This window comes from Amblyraja radiata, chromosome 18 (genome assembly GCF_010909765.2).
Source record: "Amblyraja radiata isolate CabotCenter1 chromosome 18, sAmbRad1.1.pri, whole genome shotgun sequence".
Taxonomy (NCBI): Eukaryota; Metazoa; Chordata; class Chondrichthyes; order Rajiformes; family Rajidae; genus Amblyraja; species Amblyraja radiata.
The window spans coordinates 24,620,180-24,643,664 of record NC_045973.1 but is presented as its reverse complement, the minus strand read 5'-3'; the positions used below and the strand labels follow the sequence as shown (position 1 = coordinate 24,643,664).

At 43.8% G+C, this 23,485-nt stretch overlaps 1 protein-coding gene across 3 annotated transcripts in view; it reads right to left on the bottom strand.

Annotated features, from left to right (window-relative positions):
• Positions 1–23,485, bottom strand: part of cacna2d2 (calcium voltage-gated channel auxiliary subunit alpha2delta 2) — a 374,530-nt gene that overhangs the window by 148,575 nt on the left and 202,470 nt on the right. For 2 of the 3 annotated variants that reach the window (XM_033036873.1, XM_033036874.1), the window contains exon 5: positions 10,712–10,756. The exons of the other annotated variant lie outside the window; for it this stretch is intronic. In XM_033036873.1, coding sequence (XP_032892764.1) covers positions 10,712–10,756 — 45 coding nt within the window. The remainder of the gene's footprint in view (positions 1–10,711; positions 10,757–23,485) is intronic. 3 annotated transcript variants of the gene reach the window in all.

Genomic DNA, 23,485 nt, shown 5'->3' with positions numbered 1-23,485 from the left:
TTCCTTCCCATCCTGGATCAGTCCAATCAGGGTTGTGTCGTCCGCAAACTTGAGAAGCTTGACAGAGGTGTCTGCGGAGGTGCAGTCGTTGGTGTAGAGAGAATAGAGGAGAGGAGAGAGTACGCAGCCTTGTGGTGCTCCTATGCTGAGGGTTTGCGGGTCCGAGATGTGCTTTCCCAGCCTCACATGCTGCTTCCTGTCTGTCAGGAAGCTGGTGAGCTACCGACAGAGGGGTTCAGGCACAGTCAACTCGGAAAGTTTGGAGTGTAGTAGCTCTGGCACAATGGTGTTGAATGCAGAGCTAAAATCAACAAACAGGATCCTCGCATAGGTCCCCTGGCGGTCTAGGTGCTGTGGGATGAAGTGCAGGCCCAAGTTGACTGCATCAACCACAGATCTATTGGCCCGATATGCAAACTGCATAGGATCCAGCAATCTTTGCCTTTTTGGGTACAGGGACAATAGTGGAGACTTTGAAGCAGGTAGGGACAGTACATGTTTGCAGGGACTGGTTAAAAATGTCTGTATAGACCGATGCCAGCTGTTTGCCACAGAGCTTAAGAGTAGAGGGGGAAACATTGTCAGGTCCTGGAGATTTCCGGCTTTTTTGTCTTCTGAAAAGCCTCTCCACCTCCTCTATTTTTATTGTTGATATAGGATAAGTGATGTTGTGCAGCACAGAGGGTGTGGGTGATTGGGTGTGGAGGGGGGTGGGTGTAGAAGGGCCCAGTCATTGCAGACTGAGGTCAGGCTGTGAGTGGGTGTGTGAAGTGTTGGTTGAGGTGGGAAATGGTCCCGTCTTTTCCTACTGGATTCTTGCCGTAAGTAGGTGTGAAATGGTGAATGGGAAGGAGAGGGTGCAGGGTCCATTCTTTGCAGACTGGGGTCTGGCTGCGTTGGTTGGGGAGGGGGTGGGGGGAGGGGGTACCAGGGATACGTTTCTGATTTTCAAACCTGCAGTAAAACTCATTCAGGTCGTTGGTCAGCTGACGATTGTCCAAAGAGCGGGGGGCTTTCCTCTTATAGCTGGTAATTTCTTGCAAGCCCTTCCAAACTGAAGAACAGTCACTAGATGAGAACTTGCCCCTCAAGTTCTCAGATTACCTTTCCTTGGCAGCTCTGATTCCACTTCTCAGCTTGTACTTGGCCTGCCTGTAGACGTCTGCATCCCCGCTCCTGTAGGCCTCCTCTTTAGACCGTCGGAGCTGTCCGAGTTCTTCAGTGAACCAGGGCTTGTTGTTGTTGAACCATGTCCGGGTCTTAGTTGGAATGCAACTGTCCTCGCAAAAGCTGACATGATGATACAGTGTCTGTATACTCATCGAGGCTTGTGGTTGCTTCCCTGAACACATTCCAATCCGTGCAGTCAAAGCAGGATTGTAGGTTCTCAATGCCCTCGCTTGTCCACCTTTTTGTTGTTCTGACCACAGGCTTAGCAGCCTTTAGTTTCTGCCTGTAGGTCGGAATAAGGTGAACTAGACTATGATCAGAGAGACCCAGACCCGCCCGGGGTATAGAGCGATATGCGTTCTTGATTGCTGTACAACAGTGATCGAGTGTTCTCTCCCCTCTGGTGGGGCAGGTAACATGAAGTCTGTATTTTGGAAGGTCACGGTTGAGGTTAGCTTTGTTAAAGTCCCCAAAACAATGACCATGGAGTCCGGGAATTCACTCTCTACCCTCATTACCTGCTCAGCGAGTTGCGTTTGTGCCTCACGTACGCAGCCTTGGGGGGGGAATGTAAACTCCAGTGAGAATAAAGGAGTTAAATTCCCTCGGGCAGTAGAAGGGTTTGCAGTTTATAAAGAGGGATTCTAGGTTGGGAGAGCAGAAATTTGACATTACCGTGATGTCGCTGCACCAGTCCTGGTTGGTATAGAAGCATATTCCACCGCCTCTTGATTTCCCCGCTGCCTCCACTTCGCGGTCCGCTCTATGTAGTTGAAAGCCAGCCAGTTGCAGCGTGCTGTCCGGGGCCGACTCACAAAGCCAGGTCTCGGTGAAGCACAGGGCAGCAGCTCAGGAGAAGTCCTTGTTTGTCCGATGCAGGAGTTGCAGTTCGTCCACTTTGTTATTGAGAGAACGTACGTTTGCCAGGAATATGCTCGGGAGTGGTGTGCGTGATCCTCGTTGATGGAGTCGGGTGAGTGCTCCAGAGCGCTTCCCATGGGCCCTCCTCCGCCTCAAGACCTTGAACGCAGCCACAGCCCCGCCAACGAGTATGTCCAAATAATCCAGAGCGAGTGAGAGAAATCCGGAACGATGTTTGGAGGTACCGTATGTCCGATGTTTATGAGTACCTCTCTCGTGAAAGTAATCTTTGTAGGATTTTCACAGACACAAACGAACAAACACATACAAAACAGCAAGGAGCAGTACACCGTGGCTGCCATCATCAGCGCCAACAGCAGCAGCTACACTACAAGCAGCTACACTGCAACTAAGAACAATTATGGAGAATCCTTCTCAGATCTGCCTGAAATTCATTACAATTGTATGTTGGGTAAAGGATGGCATACGTCATCATCCTCACTAGCTGATCCACCAATGCCTCGATCCCAATGCAAATAGTGCCTGAACAAAGCAGTGCTTTCACAGCAACTCCCTTCTCAATCTTTCTCACAAGAACACAGGGAAGGAGGACCAGGAGTAAGCCACCTGGTTCCTTAAGCCTTTTCTCTGCCTTGTTGATTCTCTCATCCAACAATCCAATGGTGCAAATTTTATCCCGCCATTGAATTGTATTGAAGGCGATGTCACCAACTTACCACGTGCAGATAATGCTGGCTTGTGTGTTGAACTTATCTGTTAAGCTCCAGTGAATGGGAGTATGGGTGTTACATCGAGCATCTGGGAGACTAAGGTTCTCCACCAACCTGTCTCCATTACCGAGCAATGTTATGTCCCAGCCTGGCATTTCAAAGCAGCAGAGTTTGTGAGGGTTCGCAGAGAATGTGATGAGCACAACACAGACTGCCTCAGCACCACATTCCTGCACTAACCCCACACCCCTTGATTACTTCATTATCCAAATCTATCCAGCTGTCTGGACTACAGTGACTGAGCTTCCACAGCCCTACTGGGGACACTGGCTCGCTTTCCCTGGAGTGAAGGGGGTTGAGGAGTAACCTACAAGATTATGAGGAGCATAGACAGGGTAGATCATCACAATCTTTTTTTCCATGGCAGGGATATTAAAACAAAAGGGCAGAGATTGTAAGGAGGGAGATTTAAAGGTGATCCTCCAGGTATTTTTTTAGATTTGGTTGATACCTGGAATGCGGTGCAAGGGGAGGTGGTAGAATCAGATATAATCACTGCATTGAAGTGGCATTCGGACAGAAATAGGCATTGCATAGAAGGATAGGTCCAATTGTGGATAAACATGATTAGTATAAATGAACAATAAGGTCTACGTGGGGTGAAGGACTGTTTCTGCATTAAACAACTCTCTAATTATGATTCACCAAGTGAAGGAATCTTTTCACATCTCTATCCTGAAAGGCTGACCCATTATTTGGCAATGTAATCCATGATTCTAGATACTCATCCAGAGGAAGCATCCAAATATAGACACAAACACAAGGAGTTCCAATTAAACATGATTTCATTTCTTGAATCCAGGTTGATTGTAATCATCTTACCTTTTTCTAAGTAATTTGTGAAAAAGGATTCCAACTTTTTCCTTCTTTCTGATGCCAGGCTAACTGGTCTACAATTTCAAGTTTTCTTTCTCCCACATTCCTTAAAAAAAACATTTACAAACATCCCTTTAAATCTGTAGGAACTATCTTGGAATGTGTGAAATTTTGCAAGATGGTCACGAGCTCCATGCCATATGGACATCAGGTCTGGAGGTTTGTAGGAAGGAATTGCAGATGCTGGTTTAAACCGAAGATAGACACAAAAGGTTGGAGTAACTCAGCGGGTCAGACAGCCGCTGACTTCAGTTTGAAGAAAGGTCTTGACCCAAAACATCACATATTCCTTTTCTCCAGAAATGCTGTCTGACCCACTGAGTTACTCCAGCTTTTTATGTCTATCTTAGGTCTGGAGGTTTACTGCCTGGCAATCCGCTTATGGATAGCGGAGTTAAGAGATATGGAGATGAGGAAGGAACGGGGTACTGATAGTGGATGATCAGCCATGATCACATTGAATGGCGGTGCTGGCTCGAAGGGCCGAATGGCCTACTCCTGCACCTATTGTCTATTGTCTATTGCCTAATCCCAATAATGCAAAAAAATTGCATTATTCACTTATTCACTTGCAATCCAACCTATTGTTCTATGCTTTTACAAGGACATCTGTGTTTTCCTTCAGCGTGGATACACAATATTTGTTTCATTTCTCTGCTATTTCCTTATTCTACAATATCATTTCCCCTGCCTCAATTGATGAGGGTACTTTTGGCTAATCGTTTCCTTTCTACATGTTGATTAAACCTGTTGGAGTTTGCTTTGATGTTCCTCACATTCTATTTACCCTATCAATGTCTTGTTCCCTCTTTGCTTATTTCAAAATTTCCCAAACCTCAACTTTATGGCTTCTCTTGACAAATGTAAGCTTTTTGCTTTTGATCTAGGCTTACCTTCGACTTCCCTTTTCCATTTGGGATTATTTGCCTGGTAAGTCAATTAATCATGTGAAAGCAGGTGAAAGCAAAAACATGCCTGGAGTGGAGGAGTAGGTAAAATAGAAAGAGTGTGCCTTGTAAGTCAAATAATCATGTGAAAGCAGGTGAAAGCAAAAATATGCCTGGAGTGGAGGAGTAGGTAAAATAGAAAGAGTGTGCAGAGAATGGGTAGGTACATGAAGCAAGAAGTGTGTGTAGAGTATGTGAAGGAGGAAGTGTGAGCAGAGAGTGCAGAATATGTTAACGAGAAAGTGTGTGGATAGAGTGGGAGGGTACATTAAGGAGGCAGCGTGTGGAGAGACTGCAGAGTATAAGAAGGGGGAAGTGTGTGCAGAGAGTGGCAACGTTTGAGAAGGACGAACCCCGGTTATGTGTCATCATAAGTTGAGGAGTCGAAGGATTGCTCCCTCCCATCTGCATATCCTTGTACTTCCACAGCTGGCAGATCAGTCCCACTGGTCCCAATATGTACTAAGGGATTGTGATGAAGAAGAAACTTCAAGTGTTAACTATGGTTCTCATTCCTTAGTCGTCACCTGACCTCCTGAGTTTACAGCAGTTTCTATTCATAGTAAGATATTAAAAAAATATATTTTCTGGATCTAGGCAGTGCAGGCAGGACCAGCATTACATACCATCCCCAATTGCCTTTGGTAAAGAAAGGATAAACTGCCTTTTGAACTCCTGCTGTCCTTTTGGTAAAGGTACTCTTACCCAGCACTGTTAGAGGAGTTCCAGAAATTAAACACAGCAAAGGAGGACCTGTGATATATTTCCAAGTCAGGATGGTGTGGAATTGGAGGGGAACTTGGAGTTGGAGGTGTTCACTTGCACCTGCTGCCCTTGACCTTCCTGGTGATAGAGGAGATGAGCTTGGGAGGTGCTGTTGGAGTAGCTTGAGCAAATAACCAAAGTGCATTCTGTAGATGTGCAGTTAACACAGAACAGCACAGGAACAGGATCTTTGGCCCCTCATACTTTTATAAACTTTTATCAGGTCTTTCAACCTCCGAAGTTCCAGAGAAAACAATCCAAGGTTGACCAATCTGGAGAGAATGAATGTTAGGGTTGACAATGGGGTGCCAATTACATAGAAAATAGGTGCAGGAGGAGGCCATTCGGCCCTTCGAGCCATTCATTGTGATCATGGCTGATTGTCCCTTATCAATAACACGTGCCTGCCTTCTCCCCACATCCCTTGACTCCACTAGCCCCCAGAGCTCTATCTAACTTTCTCTTAAATCCATCCAGTGACTTGGCCTCCACTGCCCTCTGTGGCAGGGAATTCCATAAATTCACAACTCTCTGGGTGTACATGGGACATTACATGGGATGCTTTTCCTGGACGGTGCCAAGATTCTTGAGCGTTGTTAAAAGTTGCACTCATCCACTCCAAATGTGTGTCTTGAGGACGGCAGCAAGACATTGGGGAGTCAGGAGGTGAGTTATTTGCTGCTTTCCTCCAAACCTTGGGCCTTCTCTTGCAGATACATAATTTATGAGGCTGGTCCTGTTGAGAGTTTGGTCAATAATGATCCCAGGATGTTGATGGCGACTCATTGCCGTTGAATGCTAAGGAAAATAAAAATGGAAATTGCAAGAAATATTCAGTATTTCAGGCAGCATCTGTGGAATAGAAATAGAGTTAATGTTTCAGGTCGAGGATCCATCTTTAGGACTAAGAATGTCAAGTTAAGTAGCTAAGACTCACTCTTGTCGAAGGATGGCCATTGCCTGGCACATGTGTGGCACAAATGTTACCTGGCATCTCGTTGCTTGTGGACTGCTTCATTTGCTGAGGAGTTATGAATGGAACTGAACATGGTGCAACCATCAGTGAACATTCCCACCAGACCTTATGATGGAAGAAAGGACGTTGATGGAACAGCTGAAAATGGATGGGTCATGTGAACTGCCCTGGGGAATTCCTGCAGTTGATGACCTCCAATAACAATCTATTCCCTTTTGCAAGTATGACTTCAACCACTCAGGGTGTGTTTTCACGATGCCCATAAACTTCAGCTTTACCAGGGCTTATTGATGCCATACTTATGTAAATGTTGGTTTGATGTCAAGGGCAGCCATTCCCACCTAACCCCTAAAATATAGTTCCCTGGTCAATGTTTGAACCAAGGTCTGGAGATTGGTAGTCCTTGCAAAATCCAAACAAAGAAAAAGGCTGGAAGAATTCAACAAGTCAAGGAGCATCTGTGGAAGCTAAAGGTGTAGACCGACAATTCCAATCAGTCCAGGTGAGAGGAAAGATTGCTATATAGAGAAGTACAAAGGGCAATATGATAGAGGCTGGTAGGTGATAGGTGGAACCATTAGGGGCAGATGGAGCTTTGCATCAGTGAATTAGTTATTGGTGAGTATTACTTCATAGCACTGTTACACCTTCTATTCATGAATATTTGAGAGTAGATTGATTGGGTGGCAATTAAATGAATTGGATTTGTCCTAGTTTTTGAGAACAGGACATAGCTGGGCAATTTCCCACATTTTCATGTCGATGCCTGAGTTAACCTGTCCAGGGACAGTTTGTCTTGATACACGACTTGTTCTGGAGTGCAGGTCTCCAGTACTGCGGATGGGATGTTGTTGCAGCCATAGACTTTGATGTATTAAGCAAAGATCTTATACCGCTATAGGATCTTTGGTATTAAGTGCTGCAGCTGTTTGTGGAAATTATGTGGAGTGAATGGAATAGGCGGAAGATTGGCTCCATGATAGCGGAGATCTCAGGAGGAAACTGGGATTGGCAGTTTGTCGGAATGTTGTTTGAATCCTTGTCTCAAGTACTTGCATGCTGAGGATGGGGATGTTTTTGGAGTCTCCTCCAGGCATTAGTTCTTTTACTGTTCATCAACACTCAATGTGGCCTGACTGCAGATCTCTGAGTGGATCCAGAGGTTGTCAGATTACTCAGCTTTGTCAATTACCATTCAGCAAGTATGTAGTCCTGTATTATACCTTTACTGTGCTGAGAATGCAGAACGCTGGAGAGGGTGTGGAGAGTGTATGGAAAAGGAGGGGATGTGATGATGGAGAGTGCAGGGGGAGGGGGGAGGGGGGGGGGGGGAAGGTGTGATGAAGTGTGTGGGGAGAGGGAGAGGATGTGAAGATGGAGCATGTGGAGAGAGGGAAAGGGTGTGAATGAGTGTGTGTAAGAAGAGGATGTGAAGTTGGAGTGTGTGTGGGCAGAGGGAAAGGGTGTGAAGGATTGTGTGGGGAGAGGGCGTGTGGAAATGTGAGAGGTGTGAAGTTCTAAGCACGTGAAAGTCGGGGAGAAACTGCGTTGCAAGTTGTTAACACATTGCTCCTCCATCTCTCCTCCTCTGTGCACTTTGTGCACACGTTTCTTCTGGTTTGCCTCCTGGTTTATTCTCCTGCCTGCTCCCCATACCCTCCGACACCCATACTAATCAAGAAGATCTGATAAGAAGATGCAAAATCATAGGTTTACCAGAACAGATGGCTTGAACATGTTCTTTGACTGCTGTCCAACACCACCCCACCTTTAGATAGTTGGGCTGCCATCCACCTCACCCAGCACAACCCTCGCTGAACCATTTGACTGCTTGGTTGCTCCTGTCCAATCAACCACTTACCACCAAAACTCCCCAACTCCACCACCTAGGCCCCTGTCCTTCATGGCCAGCAACCACCCCATTGGACTGATCCAGGATGGGGGGAGAAATCTGCCTACAGACAGGAAGTGACACAGCTGGCGGCCTGGTGCCATCGCAACAACCTGGAGCTCAATGCTCTTAAGACAGTGGAATTGATTGTAGACTTTAGGAGAGCTCCCCCTCCCCCTCCCCCCACTCACCATCAACAACACCACAGTCACATCTGTGGAGTTATTTAAGTTCCCTGGACCCATCATCTCCAGGGACCTTAAATAGGAGGCCTTGCCCGTGTTTGTATCTGCACTTTCTCTGTAACTGTAACATAATAACGCTGTCACACTATATTTTGCACTCTGGTATTTTGTTTCTCTTTTCATTACCTGTTGTGCTTGTGTGTGGTTTAATTATACTCATGCACATGGCATCAATGGTCAAACAGGCAGAGGATAATGGCTGGCCAATCAAAGTTGCACCATAGGGTTGGGAAGGTGAAAGCAGGCTGCAGCAGGGAGAGACTTCCATCCGACGCGGAGTCCGTGCCGTTGGACCCAGGTCTGTCTCTGTCAAGTACGTATGATAGCTATTTGTGAACCAGTCTCCCCCCCACGTTTAAGGATGTCATACACAAGTGGGAAATACCATGGAACGAACCTACCAGGAAGACAATCATACTCGATTCCAAGTGATCACCGGTGATGATGTCCTCATGTATGGTATGATTTGACTGGATAGCACGCAACCAAAGTTTTCCACAGTATCTTGGTACATGTGATAATAATAAACCAATGGCAATACCAATAAAGTCTATAGGAGCACAGCTATGACCTACACTCCACAACCCGAGGAGAATCCTCTCTGGTTCCAGTTTGACTCATCAGTCTGTCCAGCGCCCTTGAGGTTGATGTAAAATGACTGTTGTCCATGTTGTCCTCAGTGAGCAAGAGCCCAACCACACAACTCAGTGCTAACTGATACCAAATATTAGCCTCATGTGGGGCAGTGGAGAGTGCCCTGAGGTGGCTGTAACTGTGGATGTGTTTCATTGTAACTTCACCATTCAGTACCTGACTGGAGAGGGCTTCATGTTGACAAGGAGTTCCAGAACTGGCAGTGTTCCAGCACTTACTTTCATCAGCACAGAAATGCACTTTAAATAAAATGATTGTCGTTAGATACTTTACACAGGGAAGGCGACAATCCTTCACGTTTCACATCAAAAGGCATTTGGCAAACATTGGCTATGTTGGGAAATGAGGTGGGAGTTTAATTATAGGGACACTACCACGTACAAAGCAAACAACATAAACACACAACGTGAAAGCAACAAATATCACATATCAAATGCCAACACAACTGTGGGCAAATGAAGATTGTTTCATCATTTGTGGGGATTGGATAGAAAACCTGTGATTTTCAAAGTCGGTCTCTTCAATCCTCTGGAGGTTGTGTACGGTTGAGTGGTTAGAGTGAATGTGAATGCAAATCACACTCAGTCAGTATAGCATGGGACAGACCAAGTAGACCATCTGGTCTTCCTGGCCTCTTATCTGATATTCTTGCTGCCACATTCTACGAAGTTTCCCATAGTGAGTTGATGGACTATAGAGATTCATAGTGTTTCAAATGCATATTCATTTAGCTTATCCTTCCCAGTTCTTGGAGGCGCAAGATACTCTGGAACCTTGAGCATAAAACAGGGTGTTGGAAGTACTCAGTGGGACAGGCAGCGTCTGTGGAGGAAAATGGACAGGAAACATAAAGAGTCCTGACCCCGAAATGACATTTTGTCCTTTTCCCTCCGCAGATGTTGCCTGGCCTGTTGAGTTCTTCCACTACTTTGTTTTTTTCCCCCCCAGTCATTGCCCTTTACTGAGACACAGATCTACAGATGCCAGCAACCTTCTGATACCTAAAGAGGGCAAGGACTGGGAAGAACTTGGTGATCTTCAATTGTGGGCAACCCTTTTAGTTATGGTGGGCACTCATTCACATAGCTCCTGAAACGACCACTGAGTACTATCAGGCATGGACTTCCTGGCAGATTTCCTTCTCGTACATTCAAAAGCACCACAGCCAGTAAATGCGTCCTTGCAACAGTGGATGGGCAACTCAGCACAGTCGGAATTAAATCTTCATGGTCAGCCACTCACTGGATAAACCATTGGAAGAATGAAATGTTTGATGCTTTAGTAAGAATGGGAGCTCAGGATGATGGGGGTGAGAAAGGAGAGCTGTGATGGTATAATTTGATTCTGTCCATTGAATTGTCTTGCCCCATGTAGTTATCAGCCTCTATATCAAGACATGAGTCAATTGCTCTTCTCCTTGTTTGTCAGCATCTCACACCACACTGAGACAAGACCTCTCACAACACCAAAGACAGAGAGTTACATCCGAAAGTTGAATGTCACACATGCAATGAATATTCAACTTCTGGACTTACATCTGATGTTCCTGCTTTTGCATCAAAGTATAAAACGTCTCGCTCCTAAAAGAAATATAAGAATAAATACAAAGAAAGGCTTCAGATTAGTGTGTCTTCAACCAGTAGCCAATATTCAATTTGGCAATGGTTCTACAGATAAGATGTTCTTCTCTGGAAGAAGCTGCATCTTCAAGCACAGCATTCAATTCAGTCAATCCTCTATCACCAGTTCTCAACTTCCATCATGATCAATCTTTCTCAGAATGAACTTGGTTACGAATCGCACCAAATTCCTTTTACTGTCGGTCACCAATTCACTCCATCCTGAATGTTTAAACCTCTTACTTGCTAAAATGCTGCCCTTTACAGCATAGTCAGTAATTTGCAACCAAAAAAGTTGGAAGTACTTGGACTCAGGCGTGTTATGGCGTTTCCATGGCAACTCAGATTTATACCATGTCATAATCACTGCTTTACACTTGCTCACACCTCCCTTGTGTGGGAACACTTAATTTCTGTTGTTAGGACTTGATAATGTTCCAATGCAAAGACTACCCCAACATTAATAAGAATGAGAAACACACTCAGTTTCAGATGCACTGAATAAGTAAACTCACCAAAACCCTTTCTTTGAATGTTGTAAGACCAATGAGTTGCTCTTTTGTTATAGTGCAAGCCTATACCTTCAAGTCCTACAAAACTCGGAGCTTCTGAGGCGGGTATAGGGTTAGTTGGTATTGGTTAGAGATTTGTGCAGATGCCATGTGTTTGCAAAATCCTGACTGTGATGTGGTACATTTCCTTCGTAAAAGGGTGTTGGAATTCCCAGGGTGAATCGATGTATGAGTGAGTGAGCGTGTTATAACTTCTCTCATTTTGTGTGTCTTTGCACGTTTGTGAGGCTCCTTGAGGATAAACAAGTCACCTCTCCTCCCTGTGGAATTTCCTTGGTGTACAGTATGTACTGGAGTTCCCCAAGTGAGAGTGCACCAGATTTGCCCAAGGTGTGTTTGTCGGCATACCCAGTGAGTAGACTGAGGCTTCTCCACCGAGAGTGAGTTGCCAGTTCCTTTGTGTGGTGCGTGTGGCTATGGGAAAGGCAGAAGGGGGAGAGCCACTCATTCAATGCACAGTGAAGATTTCATTTTGTAGAAAATAGTGAGTTTAACATTACTAAACACATTACTATCCTGTAAAAAAGACAGCTTTTGACCCGCAAAGTCACCCATTCCTTCTCTCCAGGGATGCTGCCTGTCCCCCTGAGTTACTCCAGCTTTTTGTGTCTATCTTCAGCTTTACAATAAATGGTTTTAATTTAGCTAGATTCTAAATCGGAGAGGGCTTTTCAAGTTGCAGTGATTTGATTCAATGAACCAGTACTTCATAAAATATAACTGCATATTTATGAAGAACTGTGTAAGAATGTTATATTAAGCTCAATCAACCAAGTCTGACATAGGAGATCAGAGTTCCTTGTAGAGGGCTCTAGAACTACTCTGTCTTGTGATTAATTTTAACAACAATACAAATTAATTTCAAAGTTACATGCACACAGGAAATATAGGAATATGCTGTGAATACAGAGGCCGTGAGCAGAAGGATGCCATTTTCTAATTAATGATTCAAAGTGTCAAAGCCCAACGTGAAAAGCTGAATGACTGATATCCTCCATATAATCACCAAGACACCATCACAAAACAAACAGAAATCACATAAGCAATGTATATACATATAATCATCGGCACGACTAATGTATAAATCACTGTCACACCCACTGTATAATCACCAACACATTCTCCATATAATCACCGACACGCCCACCATATAATCACATATAAACACATCCTCCAGATAATCACCAATACCCTAACATCTAATGACCAACACACCCATTTCTAATCACTGGCACACCCATCATATGGCCACAGACACATCCACAATATAATTTCTGACATCACTGAATATAATTCACCATAAAGGCATCCATATACCCGTATATAAATGCCTATACGGGTATAACATAACCAAGGAGTATGCCACATCATGAATACATCCACCATATAACCAATGCACCTATTAAAATAACATAATCTCTTCCATATAGTCATCATGACATCCTTACCGTATCCAGTAATGTATACACTATAACCCCCAATACATCCACCGTTAAACCTGCACCCGTAGCTGGGGGTTATTTGCAGGGTTTCGGCCCGAAACGTTGCCTATTTCCTTCGCTCCATAGATGCTGCTGCACCCGCTGAGTTTCTCCAGCATTTTTGTCTACCTTCAATTTTCCAGCATCTGCAGTTCCTTCTTAAAAACTTACTTGCCATGTCTGCTTTACGAGTTCACTATAAACCAGCGAGCTAATGAATCACAAACATTAATGTTGGTAATTGCCAATGCAGTCTCAAAGATCATCTGGCCATGTTACTGGTTCTTATATCTTTAGAGCTGGTTGGTAGGGGTGACAGCTACACTTCCCTGAAGATTACTACAGACCCATTTGTTTCTTTTTGACAAATTGGTAGATTTATTATATTTAGTTTGGTGTCAGGTTTCTAGAGTTCTGTGCATGTGACTGACAACTTTGATCTCAGAGCTACTATAGTTCAATGCTTGCTTGTAACAGTTAACTACCACATAACAGACAAAGAGAAGGAAGAATGATGATGCAAAAGTGAAGAAAGGAGGAGGGGAGGAAGAGCTGGGGAGTAACTGAGGAAGAGACAAAGAGAGAGGAGGAAAAGAGTGAAGAGAAGGCAGGGAGAAGGGATTGGATTCTGAATTGACAACAGAGATGAAATTGCACTTGCTTAAGTAATATTTGATCAAAAGTCGTACAGATGGATACACAAGAGGTCACGGAAATCTGGAATTCAACAAATCCTCCCAAAACTTGTTGAAATGAGGTAAATACAAAATGTCAAAACTGAGGTTACAAATGTTTCCATTGTACAAAAGGAGTAAGAATTGACGTACTAAGGTGGATAAATGAAATTAAGGTACAGAACAACCATAATCCAGATGGGTGATTTCAGAATTCAAGAGAAAAAGCATTTATCTGTAGGTTCCATATACATATAGATAAATGCTTTTTGGGAATGTACGATTTGTGTTTGATGTTTGTTAATGGTAATAGTCTGCTGTTCAAAAGGTGGAAGAATATACCAGCATTCCTATGGGTTTACATGAAGATCTTTGAAAGTTAAAGAATATAAAACAGTTCAGCACAGAAACAGACCCCACAGGTCGGCAATATCGGCAAGATCAAGCGGAAGCTCGGCGATCGTTTCGTTGAACACCTCCGCTCAGTCTGCCTGAACCTACCTGATCTCCCAGTTGCTCAGCTCTCCCATTTCCAATCTGACCTTTCTGTCCTGGGCCTCCATTGTCAGAGTGAGGTCCAGAGCAAATTAGAGGAACAGCACCTCATATTTTGCTTGGGTAGTTTACACACCAGCGATATGAACATTGACTTCTCTAACTTAAAATAGAAACATAGAAAATAGGTGCAGGAGTAGGCCATTCGGCCCTTCGAGCCTGCACCGCCATTCAATATGATCATGCCTTCTCTCCATACCCCCTGATCCCTTTAGCCAAAAATAGCCCTTGCTTTCCCTCTCTCTCCATCCTCTCCCCTTCCCAGTTCTCCCATCAGTCTTACTGTCTCCCACTACATTTTATCTCTGTCCCGCCCACTCCCCTGATCCGAAACGTCACCCATTCCTTCTCTCCAGAGATGCTGCCAGCCCCGCTGAGTTACTCCAGCATTTTGTGTCAAACTTCGATTTAAACCAGCATCTGCAGTTCTTTCCTACACACGATGCCAAGTTAAACTAATCTCTTCTAACTGCAGGTGATCTATATTCCCCTCATATCTACGTGCCTATTTAAAAGCATCTTAATCGTCACGATCAAATCTGTCTCCACCACCACCCTGGCAGTGCATTCTAGGCACCCATTACTCTCTATGTACAATACTTGCCCGGCACATCTCCTTTAAACTTTCCCCCTCAGACTTTTAAGTCATTCGACATTTCCAACTAGGGACATGTGTATACAATGTACTTTCTTAGATTTAGCAAACATAGGTGTAGAAGTGTGACTTTTGGTGTCTGAGCTAGACTTTAGATTAGACCTTGTGCTCCAAACAGCATAATAATTGTATGATGTTTCACCAGACATTTAAATGCAGATTGCCATGCAGTATATTTTATTTAGATTCAATGACCATGACAATGAAGGCTTCCAACAGCTGACTGTTCCTTCTGACATTCACATAAGGTACTTCAAGCATTGTGGGCTGCTGTGCCAAGACTGCACATTGAACAATGAAGAAAAACACACAGGGGCAGTTTTCTGTCATTTGGCACTAGTCCTGCAGCAGGAAGCACAAAGGTTCCAGGAAATATGGCTCTCAATTTCACAGGAAAACAAAGATGTCGAGAATCAATGAAGAGGATACAAGATGTTCAAAGCACCAGGGGACAAAAATGTACGCTGCATCAAAACTAAGAAAGATGATAACATTATTCCTTTTCTACTGAGCATTGCTTTAATGTTAGGTACGAGGCTACATACAAGGACTACACTCCCTTAAATGGGAGCTCAGGATTGCTTGTACTCTTGCTTCAGTCACTACATCAGTAAATAAAAATGCTTTGTGAGATTGAGTGCATCTGAATGGGGTGCTGAAATTAGATGCAGATTATGTGATCAAGAATACAGCCAGGTTTAGCAGGTGTTGCACAATGTCCCAGGTCAGATTAAGTGAGCAGCCAGACTGTAGACGTTGGCAGTTGGAATTAACTGTGTTGCATAAATGATATGGTCAAATGCGGCAATTATTACTAATTTACACAGCTTCATTTGGTAGTCTTTGGGGACAATTGAGTAAGAAATGGCAGTTGTTGCAAACACATAGATTTAGTAGATGCCAGGAGACTTAGTCAGATTTGGAGGATATTGGTGACACCTACAGTCAGATTTGACTTGTTGAGGGACCCAAATATTCAGATTTAGCCATTGCTTTGGACACATACGATCAAATATGTCAGTTGCTGAGGATGTTTACAGTCAGATATGGCTGTTTTCTGGAACATGCAAGATATGACAGTTGTTAGAGAGACGTATAATGAGATTTGACTGTTGCCGAAGACCCAATGAATGTAATTTAGACTTTATTGGTGACCCCTGTAGCCAGTTTGATCACATTGTAAACATGTACGGTCTGATTTGCAAGCTGCTTGGAGATGCAAACCATCGGTTACGATATTTATTAAGATTATGCTGTCAGAATTAACATTTGCTGAGGTTGTTCCTGTGCTGCACTGTTCTATGTTCTATGAAACAGACAGTCAGATTACGCTGCCATCAGGACTCATTCAGTCAAAATTGGCAGTTTTTGGAGACTCAGTACAATTTGTCAGTTGGTTGTGGCACCACCTGGTTGGATTTAGAACTTGTTGGTGATCTATATAGATTGCCTACCAAATCTCTGACCTGAAATATTAACTCTGTGTCTCTTCCACATATGCAGTCTGACTTGCTGAGTATTTCCAGCATTTTTCATTTTAATTTTTATTTACAATGTCTGTTGTTTTTTAATCTTAAAGGGCTTGTCCCACTTGGGCGTCATTTGTGTGTAATTTACGCTACATCATTTACGCGTCACGACGCACGCATGGTGCGCATTACGCGCATACGGTGCATAGTGACGTAGGCAGGGTCGCTCGCGGCACCCCAGGATTTTGGGATGTACAAAATCTTTGAGCGCCATCTGCGTGACGCGCAAATGACGCCCAAGTGGGAGAGGCCCTTAACCTACACGGCCTGATTAGCCAATTGTGGCCCTTACAGTCAAATCAATGAACAACTGGAGAGCTGACGTACATGGCTTGTTGGGACCCATGCAGTCAGCATTCACAGTGGCTGGGAGACAAACTGTCAGATAGAATCATAGAATCATACTGTACAGTAACAGGCCCCACGGCTCATCTGATCCATGTCACCTAAGCTGGACGTATTTGCCTGTATTCGACCCATATCCCTCCAAACCTTACCTGCCCAAATAGTTTTAACTATTATTATTGTAACTGCCTCAACCACTTCCTCTAGCAGGGCAATACATATATGTACCACCTCCTGTGTGAAAATGTTGCCCCTCAGGTTCTGATTAAATCTTTCCCCTTTCATCTTACATCTATCTCTCTCGTTCATGATTCCTCAAGCCTAGAATAAATCCTGTGCGCATTCACCTGATTTAATCCCCTCACAATTTTTAAGACCACTATAAGATCACCTCTCAGTCTCTGTCGCTCCAAGAAATAAATCCCAACCTGCTCAACTTACCTTAGAACTCAGTCCCTCAAGACCTAGCAACATCCTTGTAAATCTTTCCTGCACTTTTTCCAGCTTAATGCTGTCTTTTCTACAGCACGGTGACTAAAACTGAACAAAACATTCCAAGTGCAGGCTCACCAACCTCTTGCATTACTGCAATGAATGAATAAATGAAGTAAGCTTATTGGCCAAGTATGTTCACATACAAGGAATTTGCCTTGGTGCTCCGCTCGCAAGTGACAACATGACATACAGTGACATTAAGAATGACACATAAGACATTAAACATTAATAATAAAACCTTATCGATTAAACATGTGATTTAAATAAAATACCAGAGCAAAAGGAGGCTACAGATTTTTGGTTATTGAGTAGAGCTACTACTCGTGGAAAAAAGCTGTTTTTATGTCTGGTTGTGGCAGCTTTGACAGTCCGGTGTCGCCTTCCAGAGGGAAGTGATTCAATGAGTTGGTGGCCAGGGTGAGAGGGGTCAGAGATGATCTTACCCCCTCGCTTCCTGGGCCTTGCAGTGTACAGTTCGTCAATGGAGGGAAGGATTTGCAGCCAACAACCTTCTGAAGGGTTTCGGCCCGAAACGTTGCCTATTTCCTTTGCTCCATAAATGCTGCCTCACCCGCTGAGTTTCTCCAGCACTTTTGTCAACCTTCTCAGCTGATCGGATGATTCGCTGCAGCCCAGGTATAACATCCCAACTTCTATCATCATATTACCTTACTGATGAAGGCCAGTGTGAAGAAGCTGTTTTCACCACATGAGTTAGAGTGATAGTGGACTCCACTGTCATGTGTGACTTCCTTCAGATCACATTGATAGACATTGAGAACAAAAGCTAATTTGATTTGGTACGTGGATAGCCGGTGGCCATTCAAGTGGAGTTTCACATTTTCTGGCTCCCTTGGCATTTCTTGGACTACATTGCATAAAAATGCAAGTGAAGATGGAAACACTCTATTATAAGCTTAAGTTTCCTGCTTAAGTTTACTCAAGATTTAGATCACTAGTTAACAAACAAAGGGCATGATGGTTTAATACTTCCAAATGCAATATAATGCATATTTGCCCAAACAATGATCTAAAATAAAGAGCAGGAAGTTATTATGTGTGGATAGCTTGACAACCACTGTGATTGAGTTCAATTGATTGCAGCATGTTATACTGCAGAATGGGCATTCCAGATGCAGGCAGAATTTATTAGAGAGAAGTATGAGTTGATGCACTTTGGCCGGGGGAATTGGGAGAGCAATTATAGACTCAGAGGCACAGTTGTAAAGAGTGTGCAGCAAAAAATGACATACACACAGATATTTGAAGGAGGAAGGAGATATTGAAAGAGCAGTTAGCAAGGCGTAAGGGATAATGGGTTTTGCTAATTAGGGTAGTGATGACAAGAAGCAGGGAGGTTTACACTGGACTTTAACCGAGCTCCGTGGTCAGTTCTGGTCAGCTTGAGATGGCTGAGGTAAGTTTTTCTCTTCTAAGATTCGGTTTGGCAATTGGAGGTTGTTCTTGGAACAAAGAAGCTTGTGAGGGGATCTGAGGGTGGTGGACAGAATTATGACAGGTTCAGTTAAGATGGACGGAGAAAAGATGTTTTAATCATCGAGTGAAGGCACTCAGAATAAAGCTTTGTGCAAGAAATAAGGGAGAAATTGACAAGAGATGGCCTGGAAATCACTCCCAATGAGGAATTGGGGAGGGTGGGGGGTGTGGAAACTGGAACAGTCAATGATCATAAGAGCAAAGTGGATGGGAGAAAATAAACTTGCAGGGCTTTGGGGAGAGAGTATTGGTAGACACAAAATGCTGGAGACTGAAGAAAGGTCTCAACCCGAAACATCACCCATTCCTTCTCTCCAGAGATGCTGCCTGTCCCGCTGAGTTACTCCAGCATTTTGTGTCTACCTTTGATTTAAACCAGCATTTGCAGTTCTTTCCTATGAGTATTGGTGTAGGACTGACTGCCTGACTGACTGCATTGACTGACGGAACACCACTGGGACCGTCAAACGGGCCCATCAGCGATTGCACTTCCTGAGGAAACTAAAACAGGCCTCACTCCCCACCAACATCCTCAGGACTTTCTACAGGGGTACGGTGGAGTCTGTACTCACGTACTGCATAAATACGTGGTACTCCACCTGCAACTGCTCGGACAGGAAGGCTCTGCAGAGGGTAGTGAGGGGAGCAGAGAGGATCATTGGCGTCTCCCTACCCTCGGTACAAGAACTGTTCCAGAGCCGCTGTCTGAAAAAAGCTCAGAGAATTGCTAAGGACAAACTGCACCCTCTCCACATACACCTGGATCTCCTGCCATCAGGCAAGAGATATCGCAGCATCAAAGCCCGGACTACAAGACTGCTAAACAGCTTCCTGCCACAGGCTGTGAGGCTGCTAAACAGTCACTCTGTACTCACAGTCACCTGATTCTGCGGCTGGCACGGACACTTTAATAACTGGCACTGGCCACTCAAATCAGCTGCCCCGGACATTTTTATGATTGGTTTATTGTATTTTAACGTTGTGTTTTACCTGCTTTTAACTATTTATTTATACTGTTCCATCAGGGACTGGATTGTTTTTAGTGTTATTATGTGTGAAACGTTTTAAATTTCATGTGCGATGCTCCGCTATTCCCTGGGAAACGTCTTTTCATTTTGCACTGTACAACTGTTGCTTGCAAGATGACAATAAAGGTTGATTTGATTTGATTTGATTGTTCTATGGAGAGCCAGCATGGACATGACGAGCCAAATGGCCTCTTCCTGTGCTGTGGTGACTACATGGGTGTTTTTCGAGCCAAGCTTCCATTACATCAAAGCCTATATTACATTCATCAGAGACCATCTGATAAATGAAAACAAAATAGATTGCAGAAATAATGCACTGTATTGTAGTCCATTTTGTGTCGGACATTTACATACAATTACTTACTAACAGATTGTAATCTAACATCAAAGACTGAAACCGGGTTACAATTTTAAGGCGGTTCTATTTAACAACCATACGGTTTCTAGCATAATGTTTCTAGCACCTCTTTGATATTTCTACCACTGACGCCACTTCTTTTTTCACAGCTGAGCAAAAATATTTTCAGTAATGAGATTCCTTCATCAACTTAATGCAGTGCTTTATCTGCTAAATGTTTCATTAGATAATTAATGAATATATTAACATCACTGCACTTTTTATGTAACACAGGCACATCTTTAGTGCTATTCTTAGCTCCCTCTTGCAGAGTTCCAACTACACGCTAGAATGACACTGCTTAATTGGGGGTTTCTAAGTGATTATTCACAGAGACAATGGCCCCCTGTGGGCCAAAGCAGGATGAATTGAGTAAAGCAACATGCTACTAAAGTTGATGTTAATAATTTTCAAATATATTGAGACAGCAACTCCTGCTTCAGATATTCCCCACAGTAAGCATTGACTGGGCTGCAAACATTATGGAGATCATTAACAAATTTCATGTAGAATACGGAATGTGAGCCTTCGTGTTTGCGGTAATTCAAAACGGCACCATGCGCGTTGTGAGGCAATGCTCGTATTTGATTACACTGCCATGTCCTACATGAAATTATAACCAATGTCCCACTCAAAGACCAACGCAACGATCCAGCATGTTGTATAGGCAAAAAACTCTGAATTGTCAGTGCTACATTTTCACACCTATGTCAAGACAAATATTGAAGCATTTGAGAGTAATTAAATAAGAAATTCAGTGCTGGATCAGGCTGACAGGCATACTCTGACGAAGGAGATTGATCGAGGAAGATCTAATTTGAAATACCCACTGTGATTAATGTTCATGGTGTGAGATGTTTTCTCTGAGTAAAGGATCCAAGTAACAATATCAGGTCTTCATTTCCTGTTGTCACAAAATATTCAAAAAAACCTTTCCTCAGAAGCTAGCTTTGTGGGAATCTTGAGATATTAAGGTGTTGCCACAAGAAGGTGGCATCTATCCTCAAGGATCGCTACCATACAGGCCATGCCCTCTTCTTGGTGCCATCATCGGGCAGGAGGTACAGAAGCTTGAAGTCTCACACCACCAGGTTCAGGGACAGCTACTTCCCTACAACCACCATGACCTTGAACCAACCTACACAACCCTAATCTTACCCCAGCAACAGAACACTGCAGCCCACCTCTTGCACTAGCATGGATTTGTTTTAAATTCTTATGTTCAATGCCCCGATCAATGAAGGCAAGTATACCATACTCCTTCTTTACCACCTTATCTACTTGTGCTGCTACCTTCAGTGAGCTATGAACTTGAACTCCTGTATCCCTCTGCACAATAATGCCGTTAAGGATCCTGCCATTAACTGTATACACTCCCCTAACAATTTACCTCCTAAAGTTCAACCCCTCACACTTGCTTGGGTTAAACTCCACCTGCCATTTCTCTGCCCATTTCTGCAGCTGATCTATGTGTCGCGCCATCTTTTGATTACATTTCTCACTGTCTGTAACTCCTCCAATTTTGGTGTAGTGAGCAAACTGACTCACCAACTCATCTACATTTATGTCTAGGTCATTTATATCTATCGCAAAAAGCAGAGGTCCCAACACAGATTCCTGATGAACTCCATTGGTCATAGACCTTCAGCCAGAATATCTATCTTCCACCATGACCCTGTTTTCTATGAATATGCCAGTTCTAAATCCATATGACCAAGTCTTCGTGAATCCTGTACATCTTAATCAGCCTGATTACCATGAGGGACTTTATCAAAAGCCTTACTAAGATCTATGTTTACAACATCCACAACCCTACCTTCATCAATCTCCTTCGTCACCTCCTCAAGGAACTCAATCAAGTTAGTAAGACATGACCTGTCGTGCACAAATTCGTGCTGGCTCTCCCTAATTAGCCCATTCTCTTCCAAATAAGAGTAAATCCTATCTTTAAAATTTCTCTCCAATAGTTTCCCTACCACTGACCTATAGTTCCCTGGATTCACTCTACTTCCTTTAAGAAACAAAGGAACACTTTCTTAAACAAAGGGCACTTTCCAGTCCTACAATCTCTTCACTTGCGTACATCAATAACTGGGATAAGATCCCATCAGGCCCTGGGGAAATCTTAATGCTCTTCAAGAGCCTCAGCACCGCCTCCTTCTCAATCGCAAAATGCCCCAGCGTATTTGTATTGTCCACTCTGATCTCGCTGTCCTTCAAGTCCTTCTCCTCTTTAGACTGTAGATTTTGGAGATACACTGCAAAACAGCCCACCGAGTCCGCGCCGACCGCCGTTTACCCTGAACACTAGCACTATCCTGCACACACCAGGGACAATTTATAATTTTACCAAAGCCAATCTCCAAACCTGTGCCACCTGCTAGTGTAGGACAAAACCAGAGCACCTGCGGTCAAAACTCATGCGGTCACAGTGAGAACGTACAAACTCCTTACAGACAGCACCAAACCCAGGTTCCTGGCGCTGAAAGGCAGCAGGTCTACCACTATGCCACTGTGCCATCCTATGTGATGCAGATGCAAAGTGCTCATTTAGTACCTCACGAACATCCTCTGACTACAAGCATTGATTCCCTCCTTTATCCCTGAGTGGTCCTACCATCTCTCAGCTCATCCTCTTATTTTTAATGTACATACAAAAAGCTTCAGAATTTTTCTTAATCAAACTTGCCAATCAAATTTTTTAGTCATTTTTTGGCCTTCTGATCGCCCGCTCGAGTTGTTCCTGTTTCCTCAAATAGCGCATGGTCTAGACAACTAAAAGAAAACAAGTCATTTTCCATCTCGAGGAACTGTATAAGTGGACATCACCCTGCATTACCCACGCTTTAGGCATTAACCGCAATGTAAATGCACCTTGAGGGCGAGGTCAGACTTTTAGAATCTGAGGAACATTTTACAAATCACCTCTCTCAGCATGCATCAGTTCTATGCTCTGGGAGTTGACTCCAATAATTTTTCATCCGTCCAAAATAAATGTGTAGACTGAGAGCTATGAGGACAATCAGAGATGTACTGCAATCCCAATGGCGCCACTGCAGTCCTGGCTTTGTGTGTAATAAATGAGAGCTGCTATGCCAAGAGACAGGTTTGTGGCTCAGTTCAAACAGTGCAAAAGCTTGCACAAGGGAGCTCCAGAGAGTAAATCACTTGGACCTCTGTCAAATAGCAGCTGCAAGGCAGGCTAAATCTAGGACACAATTGTCTTCAGCCTTCTCAGTGGTGAGCATTCAGAGTGGTTAATGGGGGTGCATTGCAGGAGGCTCTGTGTGCTGAATGAGTTGAAGCATCTTCGGCATATTTGCAATGGCTTTCACATAGGAAAACGGAGAGCATTCTCCGGAGGTCCTGACGTATGTGGAAATCATTTACGTTGTGTGCATCTGGAGTTGTCTCTTTTGCAGGCACTTGAATTAGATGGTGACCAGTGGCCTTTCATTCAAT